This window comes from Hemibagrus wyckioides, linkage group LG21, assembly GCF_019097595.1.
Source record: "Hemibagrus wyckioides isolate EC202008001 linkage group LG21, SWU_Hwy_1.0, whole genome shotgun sequence".
NCBI classification, from domain to species: Eukaryota; Metazoa; Chordata; class Actinopteri; order Siluriformes; family Bagridae; genus Hemibagrus; species Hemibagrus wyckioides.
The window spans coordinates 21292320-21307319 of record NC_080730.1 but is presented as its reverse complement, the minus strand read 5'-3'; the positions used below and the strand labels follow the sequence as shown (position 1 = coordinate 21307319).

The 15000-nt window shown below is 47.0% G+C and overlaps 1 protein-coding gene across 4 annotated transcripts in view; it reads right to left on the bottom strand.

Moving 5' to 3' along the window:
* stk38b (serine/threonine kinase 38b) overlaps positions 1-15000 on the bottom strand; it is a 23004-nt gene that overhangs the window by 7722 nt on the left and 282 nt on the right. For 2 of the 4 annotated variants that reach the window (XM_058374012.1, XM_058374014.1), the window contains exons 2-13: positions 12852-12988; positions 12386-12437; positions 6888-7010; positions 3670-3753; positions 3400-3523; positions 3127-3281; positions 2821-2923; positions 2673-2734; positions 2456-2573; positions 2231-2354; positions 1539-1634; positions 1331-1428 (exon numbers count right to left, since the gene is read on the bottom strand). In XM_058374012.1, the coding sequence (XP_058229995.1) occupies positions 1331-1428; positions 1539-1634; positions 2231-2354; positions 2456-2573; positions 2673-2734; positions 2821-2923; positions 3127-3281; positions 3400-3523; positions 3670-3753; positions 6888-7010; positions 12386-12437; positions 12852-12982 (1270 nt within the window). In that variant the 5' untranslated portion in view covers positions 12983-12988. Of the gene's footprint in view, positions 1-1330; positions 1429-1538; positions 1635-2230; positions 2355-2455; positions 2574-2672; positions 2735-2820; positions 2924-3126; positions 3282-3399; positions 3524-3669; positions 3754-6887; positions 7011-12385; positions 12438-12851; positions 12989-14961 lie in introns of all 4 variants that reach the window. The other 2 variants (XM_058374013.1, XM_058374015.1) reach the window with 2 other exon arrangements.

The following is a 15000-nucleotide window of genomic DNA, read 5'->3' as shown; positions in this document are numbered from 1 at the left end:
TGAGGGTTTGTGTGTGTGTGTGTGTGTGTGAGGGTTAGTGTGTGTGTGTGTGTGTGTGTGTGTGTGAGGGTTAGTGTGCGTGTGTGTGTGTGTGAGGGTTAGTTTGTGGGTCAGTGTGTATGTGTGTGTGGGTTAGTGTGTGTGTGAGGGTTAGTTTGTGGGTCAGTGTGTATGTGTGTGTGTGTGTGAGGGTTAGTGTGTGTGTGTGAGGGTTAGTTTGTGGGTCAGTGTGTATGTGTGTGTGTGAGGGTTAGTGTGTGTGTGTGTGTGAGGGTTAGTTTGTGGGTCAGTGTGTATGTGTGTGTGTGTGTGAGGGTTAGTGTGTGTGTGTGTGAGGGTTAGTTTGTGGGTCAGTGTGTATGTGTGCGTGTGAGGGTTAGTTTGTGGGTCAGTGTGTATATGTGTGTGTGTGTGTGTGAGGGTTAGTTTGTGGGTCAGTGTGTATGTGTGTGTGTGAGGGTTAGTGTGTGTGAGGGTTAGTGTGTGTGTGTGAGTGTGAGGGTTAGTTTGTGGGTCAGTGTGTATGTGTGTGTGTGTGAGGGTTAGTGTGTGTGTGTGTGAGGGTTAGTGTGTGTGTGTGTGAGGGTTAGTTTGTGGGTCAGTGTGTATGTGTGTGTGTGTGTGAGGGTTAGTGTGTGTGTGTGTGTGAGGGTTAGTTTGTGGGTCAGTGTGTATGTGTGTGTGTGAGGGTTAGTGTGTGTGTGTGAGGGTTAGTGTGTGTGTGTGAGGGTTAGTTTGTGGGTCAGTGTGTATGTGTGTGTGTGTGTGAGGGTTAGTTTGTGGGTCAGTGTGTATGTGTGTGTGAGGGTTAGTGTGTGTGAGGGTTAGTGTGTGTGTGTGTGTGTGAGGGTTAGTTTGTGGGTCAGTGTGTATGTGTGTGTGTGAGGGTTAGTGTGTGTGAGGGTTAGTGTGTGTGTGTGTGAGGGTTAGTTTGTGGGTCAGTGTGTATGTGTGTGTGTGTGTGAGGGTTAGTGTATGTGTGTGTGTGTGTGAGGGTTAGTTTGTGGGTCAGTGTGTATGTGTGTGTGAGGGTTAGTGTGTGTGTGTGAGGGTTAGTTTGTGGGTCAGTGTGTGTGTGTGTGTGTGTGTGAGGGTTAGTTTGTGGGTCAGTGTGTATGTGTGTGAGGGTTAGTGTGTGTGTGTGTGTGAGGGTTAGTTTGTGGGTCAGTGTGTATGTGTGTGTGAGGGTTAGTGTGTGTGTGTGTGAGGGTTAGTTTGTGGGTCAGTGTGTGTGTGTGTGAGGGTTAGTTTGTGGGTCAGTGTGTATGTGTGTGAGGGTTAGTTTGTGGGTCAGTGTGTATGTGTGTGAGGGTTAGTGTGTGTGTCTCACCAGCTGCAGGCTGCAGGATGTCCGACTCAGGAAACTCATCAAAGTTTGATGTGTCGTCAATGCTCTTGATTTCGATGGGGATTGCTGCTGGTCTCTCTCTGTTTTACACACACACACACACACACACACACACACACACACACACACAATAAATACTTCATAAAGAGTAGAACATGATGAAGATGAAGATGAGTGTTAATGCAGTGACCTGATGTGATCGTAATCAACTCCCTCGAAGAATGGGTTCCTCTTAATCTCCTCAACGCCTGTAGCTCCAATACGATGATCTGCTTCACAACAGAACCTGCAGGTACACACACACACACACACACACACACACACACACACACACACACACACACACACAGTGCAGGGCCTGTATAGTAAATATGCAGTGTGAGTTTGGAACATGCTTCTGATCATGATACCACCATATCCAGCAGGGGGTGTGGAGACAGGTTTAGGGGTTATGGAGGAGGGATTAGGAGGTATGGCGGAGGGGTTAGGGTGTATGGAGGAGGGGTTAAGGTGTATGGAGAAGGTGTTAAGGTGTATGGAGGAGGGGTTAAGGTGTATGGAGGAGGGGTTAAGGTGTATGGAGAAGGTGTTAAGGTGTATGGAGGAGGGGTTAAGGTGTATGGAGGAGGGGTTAAGGTGTATGGAGGAGGGGTTAGGGTGTATGGAGGAGGGGTTAAGGTGTATGGAGGAGGGGTTAGGGGTTATGGAGGAGAGGTTAGGGGTTATGGAGGAGGGGCTGGGGTTATGGAGGAGGGGTTAGGGGGTATGGAGGAGGGGTTAGGGGTATGGAGGAGGGGTTAGGGGTATGGAGGAGGGGTTAGGAGGTAGGAAGGAGGGGTTAGGGGGTAGGGAGCACAGGCAGACAGAGGACACCCGAGTTACCTGAGGATGAGATGTTTGGCTCTGTCGGAAATGGGCACCTCAGGGGGGAAAACCAGTGTCTCCTTCCAGTTCATCACCTTTTTATACGTCTCCTGAGGAGTCTCCGAACAGAAGGGTGGATATCCTGGAGACACACACACACACGGGAGATTGACAGGTGTGCTTGTGGTTAAGTTTATGGAGTGATGAATAATGACCCTAAGGGCAGTGAACAGTGTCACTCACCAATCAGCATCTCGTACATAATGACACCCAGACTCCACCAATCACAGAGCTTGTTGTAGCCTGTCTGCATGAACACCTCTGGAGCAATGTAGTCTGGGGTTCCCACTGTGGAAAATGCCTGAGATACAACACACACACACACACACACATACATCTAATATACAGTGACCCACAGAAAGAGAGAAGGAGAAAGAACGTGTTATTAACGTCTTATTACCAGCTGCCTCCTGTTGCGTTTCCACGTTTCTGCTTTCCGCTTAGAGTTCATGTTCTGAGAGGCTGTGAATAGAACACACACACACACCCAGTTCAGTGAGAGGATGAAACAAACCGCAGTGCATGCTGGGAAACGGAGCTGCACTCACTGAAGTCAGTGTTGAGGCTGTGGCTGAGGTTCCTGTAGAACTCTGTACGATGAGCTTTCTTCAGTCCAGTACACAGACCGAAATCAGAGAGTTTAACATGACCCTATAACACACACACACGTAAAGCTTGCTGCAGCTCAGTGTTTAGAGAAAAAGAGAGAAGAGAGGAAGAAAAAAGCAGAAGAGGAAGGATGCGTGGGGAGAGAGAGAGAGAGAGAGAATGTGTGTATGTTTGTGTAAGAGACCTAACGAAATCTCTTCTTCAGTGTGTGTGTGTGTGTGGAAGAGAGAGAGAGAGAGAGAGACCTTTGAATCAAGCAGCAGGTTATCAGGTTTGATGTCCCTGTGGATGAAGCCCAGCTGGTGGATGGAGTCGATAGCTAGAACGGTTTCAGCCACATAGAACTGCGTCTCCTCCTCCGTCAGAGTGTCCTTCTTCATCAGCAGTGTCATCATGTCACCTACAGGGGGCACAGTCACAAGTCAGTCTTGTATTCACGTGTGTGTGTATGTACATGTGTGTGTGTGTGTGTGTGTGTGTGTGTGTATGTATGTGTGTGTGTGTGTCTGTAGCAGCACCTCCAGGCAGGAACTCCATGAGCAGGTAAAGATTCTGTTTATCTTGGAAGCTGTAGAACATCTTCACCACCCACAGACTGTCTGCCTGAACCAGGACATCTCTCTCTGCTCGGATATGAGCCACCTAGAGAGAGAGAGAGAGAGAGAGAGAGAGAGAGACAGAGAGAGAGTGTGAGTGAGAGAGAGGTAGAGAGAGGTGTGAAGAGGTGTGAAGAGGTGAGACAGACGGGTCACTCCGCTCTGAGGGGTTGTTAGTGTTTGTGTTGTCACCTGTTCTTTTTCCAACATGTCAGCTTTACGCAGGATCTTCATGGCATAAACATGACCTGTGTCCTTCTTTTGCACCAGACGCACCTGAAGAACACACACACACTATAAACACTGATGTTATGAGACAGTGTGTGTTTGGAGACTAAAACACACAAACTCATCATATTAATTCTGAAATGTACAGTGTGGTGTGTACAGTGTGGTGTGTACAGTGTGGTGTGTACAGTGTGTTGTGTAGTGTGTACAGTGTGGTGTGTACAGTGTGGTGTGTACAGTGTGCAGTGTGGTGTGTACAGTGTGTTGTGTAGTGTGTACAGTGTGGTGTGTACAGTGTGGTGTGTACAGTGTACAGTGTGGTGTGTACAGTGTGTTGTGTAGTGTGTACAGTGTGGTGTGTACAGTGTGGTGTGTACAGTGTGCAGTGTGGTGTGTACAGTGTGTTGTGTACAGTGTGCAGTGTGGTGTGTACAGTGTAGTGTGTACAGTGTGGTGTGTACAGTGTACAGTGTGTTGTGTACAGTGTGCAGTGTGGTGTGTACAGTGTGGTGTGTACAGTGTGGTGTGTACAGTGTGCAGTGTGGTGTGTACAGTGTGGTGTGTACAGTGTGTTGTGTACAGTGTGCAGTGTGGTGTGTACAGTGTAGTGTGTACAGTGTGGTGTGTACAGTGTGCAGTGTGGTGTGTACAGTGTGTTGTGTACAGTGTGGTGTGTACAGTGTGGTGTGTACAGTGTGATGTGTACAGTGTGGTGTGTACAGTGTACAGTGTGGTGTGTACAGTGTGGTGTGTGGTGTGTACAGTGTACAGTGTGGTGTGTACAGTGTGGTGTGTACAGTGTACAGTGTGGTGTGTACAGTGTGGTGTGTACAGTGTGGTGTGTACAGTGTACAGTGTGGTGTGTACAGTGTGGTGTGTGGTGTGTACAGTGTACAGTGTGGTGTGTACAGTGTGGTGTGTACAGTGTACAGTGTGGTGTGTACAGTGTGGTGTGTACAGTGTGGTGTGTACAGTGTGTTGTGTACAGTGTGGTGTGTACAGTGTACAGTGTGTTGTGTACAGTGTGGTGTGTACAGTGTGGTGTGTACAGTGTACAGTGTGGTGTGTACAGTGTGGTGTGTACAGTGTGGTGTGTACAGTGTACAGTGTGGTGTGTACAGTGTGGTGTGTACAGTGTGGTGTGTACAGTGTGTTGTGTACAGTGTGGTGTGTGGTGTGTACAGTGTGGTGTGTACAGTGTGGTGTGTACAGTGTGTTGTGTACAGTGTGGTGTGTGGTGTGTACAGTGTGGTGTGTACAGTGTGGTGTGTACAGTGTACAGTGTGGTGTGTACAGTGTGGTGTGTACAGTGTGGTGTGTACAGTGTACAGTGTGGTGTGTACAGTGTGGTGTGTACAGTGTGGTGTGTACAGTGTACAGTGTGGTGTGTACAGTGTGGTGTGTACAGTGTGGTGTGTGGTGTGTACAGTGTGGTGTGTGGTGTGTACAGTGTGGTGTGTACAGTGTGTTGTGTACAGTGTGGTGTGTACAGTGTACAGTGTGTTGTGTACAGTGTACAGTGTGGTGTGTACAGTGTGGTGTGTACAGTGTGGTGTGTACAGTGTGGTGTGTGGTGTGTACAGTGTGGTGTGTACAGTGTGGTGTGTACAGTGTACAGTGTGGTGTGTACAGTGTGGTGTGTACAGTGTGGTGTGTACAGTGTACAGTGTGTTGTGTACAGTGTGGTGTGTACAGTGTGGTGTGTACAGTGTGTTGTGTACAGTGTGTTGTGTACAGTGTGTTGTGTACAGTGTGGTGTGTACAGTGTACAGTGTGTTGTGTACAGTGTGGTGTGTACAGTGTACAGTGTGTTGTGTACAGTGTGTTGTGTACAGTGTGTTGTGTACAGTGTGTTGTGTACAGTGTACAGTGTACAGTGTGTTGTGTACAGTGTGGTGTGTACAGTGTGTTGTGTACAGTGTGGTGTGTACAGTGTACAGTGTGTTGTGTACAGTGTGGTGTGTACAGTGTGGTGTGTACAGTGTGTTGTGTACAGTGTACAGTGTACAGTGTACAGTGTGTTGTGTACAGTGTGGTGTGTACAGTGTACAGTGTGGTGTGTACAGTGTGGTGTGTACAGTGTGGTGTGTACAGTGTACAGTGTGTTGTGTACAGTGTGGTGTGTACAGTGTACAGTGTGTTGTGTACAGTGTGGTGTGTACAGTGTACAGTGTGGTGTGTACAGTGTGGTGTGTACAGTGTGGTGTGTACAGTGTACAGTGTGTTGTGTACAGTGTGTTGTGTACAGTGTGGTGTGTACAGTGTACAGTGTGGTGTGTACAGTGTGGTGTGTACAGTGTGTTGTGTACAGTGTGGTGTGTACAGTGTGGTGTGTACAGTGTACAGTGTGGTGTGTACAGTGTGGTGTGTACAGTGTGTTGTGTACAGTGTGGTGTGTACAGTGTGGTGTGTACAGTGTGGTGTGTGGTGTGTACAGTGTGGTGTGTACAGTGTGGTGTGTGGTGTGTACAGTGTGGTGTGTACAGTGTGGTGTGTGGTGTGTACAGTGTGGTGTGTACAGTGTGGTGTGTGGTGTGTACAGTGTGGTGTGTACAGTGTGGTGTGTACAGTGTACAGTGTGGTGTGTACAGTGTGGTGTGTACAGTGTGGTGTGTACAGTGTACAGTGTGTTGTGTACAGTGTGTTGTGTACAGTGTGGTGTGTACAGTGTGGTGTGTACAGTGTACAGTGTGTTGTGTACAGTGTGTTGTGTACAGTGTGGTGTGTACAGTGTGGTGTGTACAGTGTACAGTGTGTTGTGTACAGTGTGTTGTGTACAGTGTGGTGTGTACAGTGTGGTGTGTACAGTGTACAGTGTGTTGTGTACAGTGTACAGTGTGTTGTGTACAGTGTACAGTGTACAGTGTGTTGTGTACAGTGTACAGTGTGTTGTGTACAGTGTGTTGTGTACAGTGTACAGTGTGTTGTGTACAGTGTACAGTGTGTTGTGTACAGTGTGTTGTGTACAGTGTACAGTGTGTTGTGTACAGTGTGTTGTGTACAGTGTGTTGTGTACAGTGTACAGTGTGTTGTGTACAGTGTGTTGTGTACAGTGTACAGTGTGTTGTGTACAGTGTGTTGTGTACAGTGTACAGTGTGTTGTGTACAGTGTGTTGTGTACAGTGTACAGTGTGTTGTGTACAGTGTACAGTGTGTTGTGTACAGTGTACAGTGTGTTGTACCTCTCCAAATGCTCCGCGTCCGATCACTTTTAGGGACTCAAAGTCATCCAAGCCAAGTCTTGTCCTTTTCAAGCGCAGGAACTCTGTCTCCTTCTTCGCATGCTGAGAGCGTCTCACTCGCTTCTACAGGGAACAAAAAACACACAACACCTCACTGAATACCTCACTGCGCCAAACTACACCTCACTGAATACCTCACTGCGCCAAACTACACCTCACTGAATACCTCACTGTGCCAAACTACACCTCACTGAATACCTCACTGTGCCAAACTACACCTCACTGCGCTAAACTACACCTCACTGTGCCAAACTACACCTCGCTGAATACCTCACTGCGCCAAACTACACCTCACTGAATACCTCACTGCGCCAAACTACACCTCACTGAATACCTCACTGCGCCAAACTACACCTCACTGAATACCTCACTGTGCCAAACTACACCTCACTGAATACCTCACTGTGCCAAACTACACCTCACTGCGCTAAACTACACCTCACTGTGCCAAACTACACCTCGCTGAATACCTCACTGCGCCAAACTACACCTCACTGAATACCTCACTGCGCCAAACTACACCTCACTGAATACCTCACTGTGCCAAACTACACCTCACTGAATACCTCACTGCGCCAAACTACACCTCACTGCGCCAAACTACACCTCGCTGAATACCTCACTGTGCCAAACTACACCTCACTGCGCTAAACTACACCTCACTGCGCCAAACTACACCTCACTGCGCCAAACTACACCTCACTGAATACCTCACTGCACCACACCAAACTACACCAGACTGAATACCCCACTGCACCCCACCACACCAAACCACGCCCCACTGCGCCACACTACACCAAACTACACCCCATACTGCGCCATATTACACCAGACTGCGCCACACTACACCACTACTGCGTCACATTACACCAAACCACATCACACTACACCCCTACTGCGCCACATTACACCACACCACACTACACCCCTACTGCGCCACATTACACCACACCACACTACACCCCTACTGCGCCACATTACACCAAACCACATCACACTACACCCCTACTGCGCCACATTACACCAAACCACATCACACTACACCCCTACTGCGCCACATTACACCAAACCACATCACACTACACCCCTACTGCGCCACATTACACCAAACCACATCACACTACACCCCTACTGCGCCACATTACACCAAACCACATCACACTACACCCCTACTGCGCCACATTACACCAAACCACATCACACTACACCCCTACTGCGCCACATTACACCAAACCACATCACACTACACCCCTACTGCGCCACATTACACCAAACCACATCACACTACACCCCTACTGCGCCACATTACACCAAACCACATCACACTACACCCCTACTGCGCCACATTACACCAAACCACATCACACTACACCCCTACTGCGCCACATTACACCAAACCACATCACACTACACCCCTACTGCGCCACATTACACCAAACCACATCACACTACACCCCTACTGCGCCACATTACACCAAACCACATCACACTACACCCCTACTGCGCCACATTACACCAAACCACATCACACTACACCCCTACTGCGCCACATTACACCAAACCACATCACACTACACCCCTACTGCGCCACATTACACCAAACCACATCACACTACACCCCTACTGCGCCACATTACACCAAACCACATCACACTACACCCCTACTGCGCCACATTACACCAAACCACATCACACTACACCCCTACTGCGCCACATTACACCAAACCACATCACACTACACCCCTACTGCGCCACATTACACCAAACCACATCACACTACACCCCTACTGCGCCACATTACACCAAACCACATCACACTACACCCCTACTGCGCCACATTACACCAAACCACATCACACTACACCCCTACTGCGCCACATTACACCAAACCACATCACACTACACCCCTACTGCGCCACATTACACCAAACCACATCACACTACACCCCTACTGCGCCACATTACACCAAACCACATCACACTACACCCCTACTGCGCCACATTACACCAAACCACATCACACTACACCCCTACTGCGCCACATTACACCAAACCACATCACACTACACCCCTACTGCGCCACATTACACCACACCACATCACACTACACCCCTACTGCGCCACATTACACCACACCACATCACACTACACCCCTACTGCGCCACATTACACCAAACCACATCACACTACACCCCTACTGCGCCACATTACACCAAACCACATCACACTACACCCCTACTGCGCCACATTACACCAAACCACATCACACTACACCCCTACTGCGCCACATTACACCAAACCACATCACACTACACCCCTACTGCGCCACATTACACCAAACCACATCACACTACACCCCTACTGCGCCACATTACACCACACCACACTACACCCCTACTGCGCCACATTACACCAAACCACACCACACTACACCCCTACTGCGCCACATTACACCAAACCATATCACACTACACCCCTACTGCGCCACATTACACCAAACCACATCACACTACACCCCTACTGCGCCACATTACACCACACCACACTACACCCCTACTGCGCCACATTACACCACACCACACTACACCCCTACTGCGCCACATTACACCAAACCACACCACACTACACCCCTACTAGGGATGCAACAATACAGTTAACCCATGGTTCAATACGTACCGCGGTTTTTTACCCACGGGTTTCGGTTCGGTTCTGATGGCTTGGCTAATTAAATTTTTTCCATTATTCTTTGCTTAGGTGACAGGAACAGTAAGATATTAAGGAGAAAAAACTGATTTTAGTTGCAATTCTCTTTATTTTACTTAAATGCAAAAATCAACTTGTACACATTCATAGTGTACTGAAAATAGTGAGATATAAATTAGCTCTTGTATGACTTTATAACAGGAGACGGGTTTGGACGGCGCTCTTCATTCCCAATCCGCTCTGTAATGACCAGTAAGGGTGAGATAACTCTCTGTAATGACCAGTAAGGGTGAGATAACTCTCTGTAATGACCAGTAAGGGTGAGATAACTCTCTGTAATGACCAGTAAGGGTGAGATAACTCTCTGTAATGACCAGTAAGGGTGAGATAACTCTCTGTAATGACCAGTAAGGGTGAGATAACACTCTGTAATGACCAGTAAGGGTGAGATAACTCTCTGTAATGACCAGTAAGGGTGAGATAACTCTCTGTAATGACCAGTAAGGGTGAGATAACTCTCTGTAATGACCAGTAAGGGTGAGATAACTCTCTCTAATGACCAGTAAGGGTGAGATAGCTCTCTGTAATGACCAGTAAGGGTGAGATAACTCTCTGTAATGACCAGTAAGGGTGAGATAACTCTCTGTAATGACCAGTAAGGGTGAGATAACTCTCTGTAATGACCAGTAAGGGTGAGATAACTCTCTCTAATGACCAGTAAGGGTGAGATAGCTCTCTGTAATGACCAGTAAGGGTGAGATAACTCTCTGTAATGACCAGTAAGGGTGAGATAACTCTCTCTAATGACCAGTAAGGGTGAGATAACTCTCTGTAATGACCAGTAAGGGTGAGATAACTCTCTGTTACCCCCGAGGTCCAGCTATCTGTTATTAGAGCAAGACTTTGTGCTTTAGCCGATTCGGTTTAGATTTTTTTGCGTTTTTTCGTGGAGATCTGGAAAAAAGTCCGTGTCGGTAGTGTAACGCGGTTCGAGAACTTTTATAAGTTTCTGAAAGCCCACATCACCGATCACAGAAAACGGCTGCAGATCTTTAGCAATTATTATATTATAATTATTTTTGTGTCTCTCTGAACCAGCTGTGTCTGAATGCTGGAAGGGATCAGATAGGGGACTGTGGTTTTTTGGGTTCCTGTGTTACCTGCTCTGCCCTCCTGCTTCCACACAGTGATATCTCTGGGTGATGGAGCTGCAGATGTGTGGTCATGTTGGAAGTATTTCCATCTCAGTAACTCGTGTGGAACAGCGCTTAAACACACTCATGTTTTGTTTAGCGTTTTTGTTTCATCGGCATCATGGTCCACAACAAATCTGAAATGTCCCCACACCACAGATTTAAAGACAGCACTGCTTCCTCGTGTTTCTGTCTCACTTCACCTCTCTCCAGGGTTAGAGTGAAATCTGACACCGGCATCGCATGCATGGTCACCGCCCCTAACTTTAGCACTCACTGATTGGATATGTACTGGCGGGGAGGCGTGTCTGTCTCAGTACGTAGACAAACAGTACAGGCAAACACCAACAGGCGGTGCAGAGAGTAATAAACACATGGTTATTATTATTTTAAGGAAAAAACGAACCGCCGTTCACATATGCGTATTAAACCATGGAGGTCGAACCAAACGCTTCAATATTATATTGAGTATTTTGGCATCCCTGACCCCAACTGCGCCACATTAAACCACACCACACCCCTACTGCGCCACATTAAAACAAACCACACCCCTACTGCGCCACATTAAAACAAACCACACCCCTACTGCGCCACATTAAACCAAACCACACCCCTACTGCGCCACATTAAAACAAACCACACCACACCCCTACTGCGCCACATTAAACCAAACCACACCCCTACTGCGCCACATTAAACCAAACCACACCCCTACTGCGCCACATTAAACCACACCACACCCCTACTGCGCCACATTAAACCACACCACACCCCTACTGCGCCACATTAAAACAAACCACACCACACCCCTACTGCGCCACATTAAACCAAACCACACCCCTACTGCGCCACATTAAAACAAACCACACCCCTACTGCGCCACATTAAACCACACCACACCCCTACTGCGCCACATTAAACCAAACCACACCCCTACTGCGCCACATTAAAACAAACCACACCCCTACTGCGCCACATTAAACCACACCACACCCCTACTGCGCCACATTAAACCACACCACACCCCTACTGCGCCACATTAAACCAAACCACACCCCTACTGCGCCACATTAAACCAAACCACACCACACCCCTACTGCGCCACATTAAAACAAACCACACCCCTACTGCGCCACACTGCACCATACTGTACCAAACTACACCACATTACACCACACTGCACCACACTGCACCACACTGCACCAACCTGTACCACACTGCACCAAACTACACCTAAATGCACCAAACTACATTTACATTTCTGGCATTTGGCAGACGCTCTTATCCAGAGCGACATACAAAAGTGCTTTAAGTCTCTATCATGGAATACACCCCACTGCATCTAACTACAGCACAGTGAATGAGTCTCACTGCACTACATCTTACTCTGATGCTACACACCTTGTACACCTGCACCACAGCCTGCTCTTTATACAGTGTTTATACCGTTTGCCTAGCATTAGCCATAATGGTCAATAGAGTGTGAAAAAGTGGGCAGCCCTTATAACACAATAAGGAGAGAGACACAGGACACATTCACACCTCTTCATCAGGAAGTCCCTCCTCATCCATTACTTTCTCCAGTTTCTGCTGCCTGAAGAGAGAAATATGGAAATCAACCAAAATTCACACGGCCTCAAACATACACACAATAACTGGAAAAGCATCTGATTCAGACACAAAGAGTCGGTGACTCAGTGTCAATGAATCAAATTCACAGTCAGTGAATCAGTTAGTGATGAATCATGTGTTTGTAATTCATAATGAGTCTGTGATTCAACATGCGTCTTCAACAAAAAACAAAAGACCCAGAACACCCTGAAAGGTATGGTATATGCAGTAAACACACTCACACACATATACACACACACACACACACCTTCTTTGTCAATCTGGAGAAAGTATGCCATTATGAAAGTTAATCAGAAGCAAAAACTCACTTTATTATTAACTGAGTTGGTGAAGAAAACACACATACTCTTGTGTGTGTGTGTGTGTGTGTGTCTACCTCATCTCTCTCTCCTCATGCTGTGTGATCAGTGTGCTGTAGAAGTTCTCCAGAGTCACCTTGGCCATGGTCACTCTCTCCTTAGTATGATTACTCATTAATGACCCAGAGGTGTGGCCTCGCATCGCCATGTCTACCTAAAACACACACAGACTCACAACTTATCACACAGTGTAGACTACACACATTCTCTCTGCCTCATTTAGATTTCTGGCTTTTTTGCAGACACCCTCCATCCCCCATTCTATACAGCTGAGGGTTAAGGGCCTTGTTCAGGGGCCCAGCAGTAGCAGTTTGGTAAAACCTGGGATTCAAACTCACAAGCTTCCGCTCAGTAGTCCAACATCTAAGCTACCACATCCCCCTACACACACACCACCACCACCACCAGCCCACTCTCAAACTTCTTCCACATACATGAGCTCACCCATGCCCATTACTGTGTGGGGTCACCATGACTGATGGGTGAGAGCACGGCCTAGACAGGATGGACATTTCTGTTTTACTGGACTTATGGATTCTGTGGCCATCAAACTTCTGATCTCCTGCCAATAGGTTCAACACTTTTCTGTGGTTTCATTCAGAAGCCTGTGCATGTGATTCTGATTCAAAGTGATTCTGAAGCCCGGTCCATGCAGCAGCAGGGGCAGAACTATGAGAGAGTACTGCAGTGTAAACTGGGAGACAATGCCCACACCCAGAGCAAACGCACTGCTATACCAGGGATGCAAATTTTAAACAAAACCTTCCGACATTTCTGGGTTTTAAAATCAGTGGCTGTCTCCTCAAAGGACAGAATGTCATTTCTGCATTATGTTAAACATCGTTACGTGACATTCATGTTCCTGGGAGATATTTAGATGATAATAATACTAAGATAATACACAGCATACTCATCAAATTCTAAAATTTACATTAAAAAAATTCAAAAGAAAAATGAGAGTCTGCGTGCACACAAACACACACAAACACACACACAATCATTTGCATTGACTGTGAAGGAGAACATTGTGAGGACATCTCCAGTTACTGGAAACACTTCCTGTTTTAAAGAATCACTTATGAAACTAACAGCATCACACATAAGTTCATAGACAACACACACACACCTTATGATTTTTTTGTAAAGATGAAATAATCCCACATGCTTTCTATCTGTAAGCTAACAAAACCACAAACATACTAACACACACACCCAGACAAAAACACACAAACATACACACCCAGAAACACACTGAAGCGAGTCAGTCAAATAAGCCCTACTTTGTTTGCGAAGTGCAGGTAGTGATTAGTGGTGTGAGACACAGCCGTGGTCGAGCGCACTAACTTTGGAGCCAAGCGCACTCCACCTAAAACAGTGAAGCCCTGAATATGTGTGTGTGTGTGTGTGTGTGTGTGTGTGTGTGATGATTTAGAGAGATGTGTGATGCACATCATGAATCTGTGACTCTGTGAGTCAGAGTGAATCTGTGAGTCAGAGCAAATCTGTGACTCTGAGACAGAGCGAATCTGTGACTCGTTAAGTCATAGCAAATCTGTGACTCTGTGAGTGGATCTGTGACTGAGCAAATCTGTGACTCTGTGAGTCAAAGCTCTGAATGACTCTGGGTAAGTGGTGTAGAAGTGAACTGAACCTGCTCTGTGAGGAAAATGTGATGTGAACCTTCTTTTATTAACATCTAAACAACATCTACAGCACACACACACACACAGTGAAGTTTACTAGTGTTAACACCTACTGTGTTCAATATGGAGGCTGAAGACCTCGGGATTAGTTTTCCCTGTGGAGGTGTGTTAAGTAAATATCTTAGTATCTCTGGGATTTTAGTCCATATCTGTCATGTGTTTTTTTACAGACTGTGCACACACACACACACACACACCTCTAAAGAAAATACTGTATTTTACCATGTACATATCTTCAACATGTTCTATTAAAAGACGTAGAAACGGTAGAGTACACAGGCCAGTGTGTGTGTGTGTGTGTGTGTGTGTGTGTGTGTGTGTGTGTGAGTGTGTGAGAGAGCTTAAACACTTATCTTACACTGTATCTTACTGTAATGTACAGACTGCCTAGAGATTAAAGACTCAGTGTGTGATAAATACTCACTGTCCGTCTCTGTCCATCACCGGCCCGGTTTGTTATGTA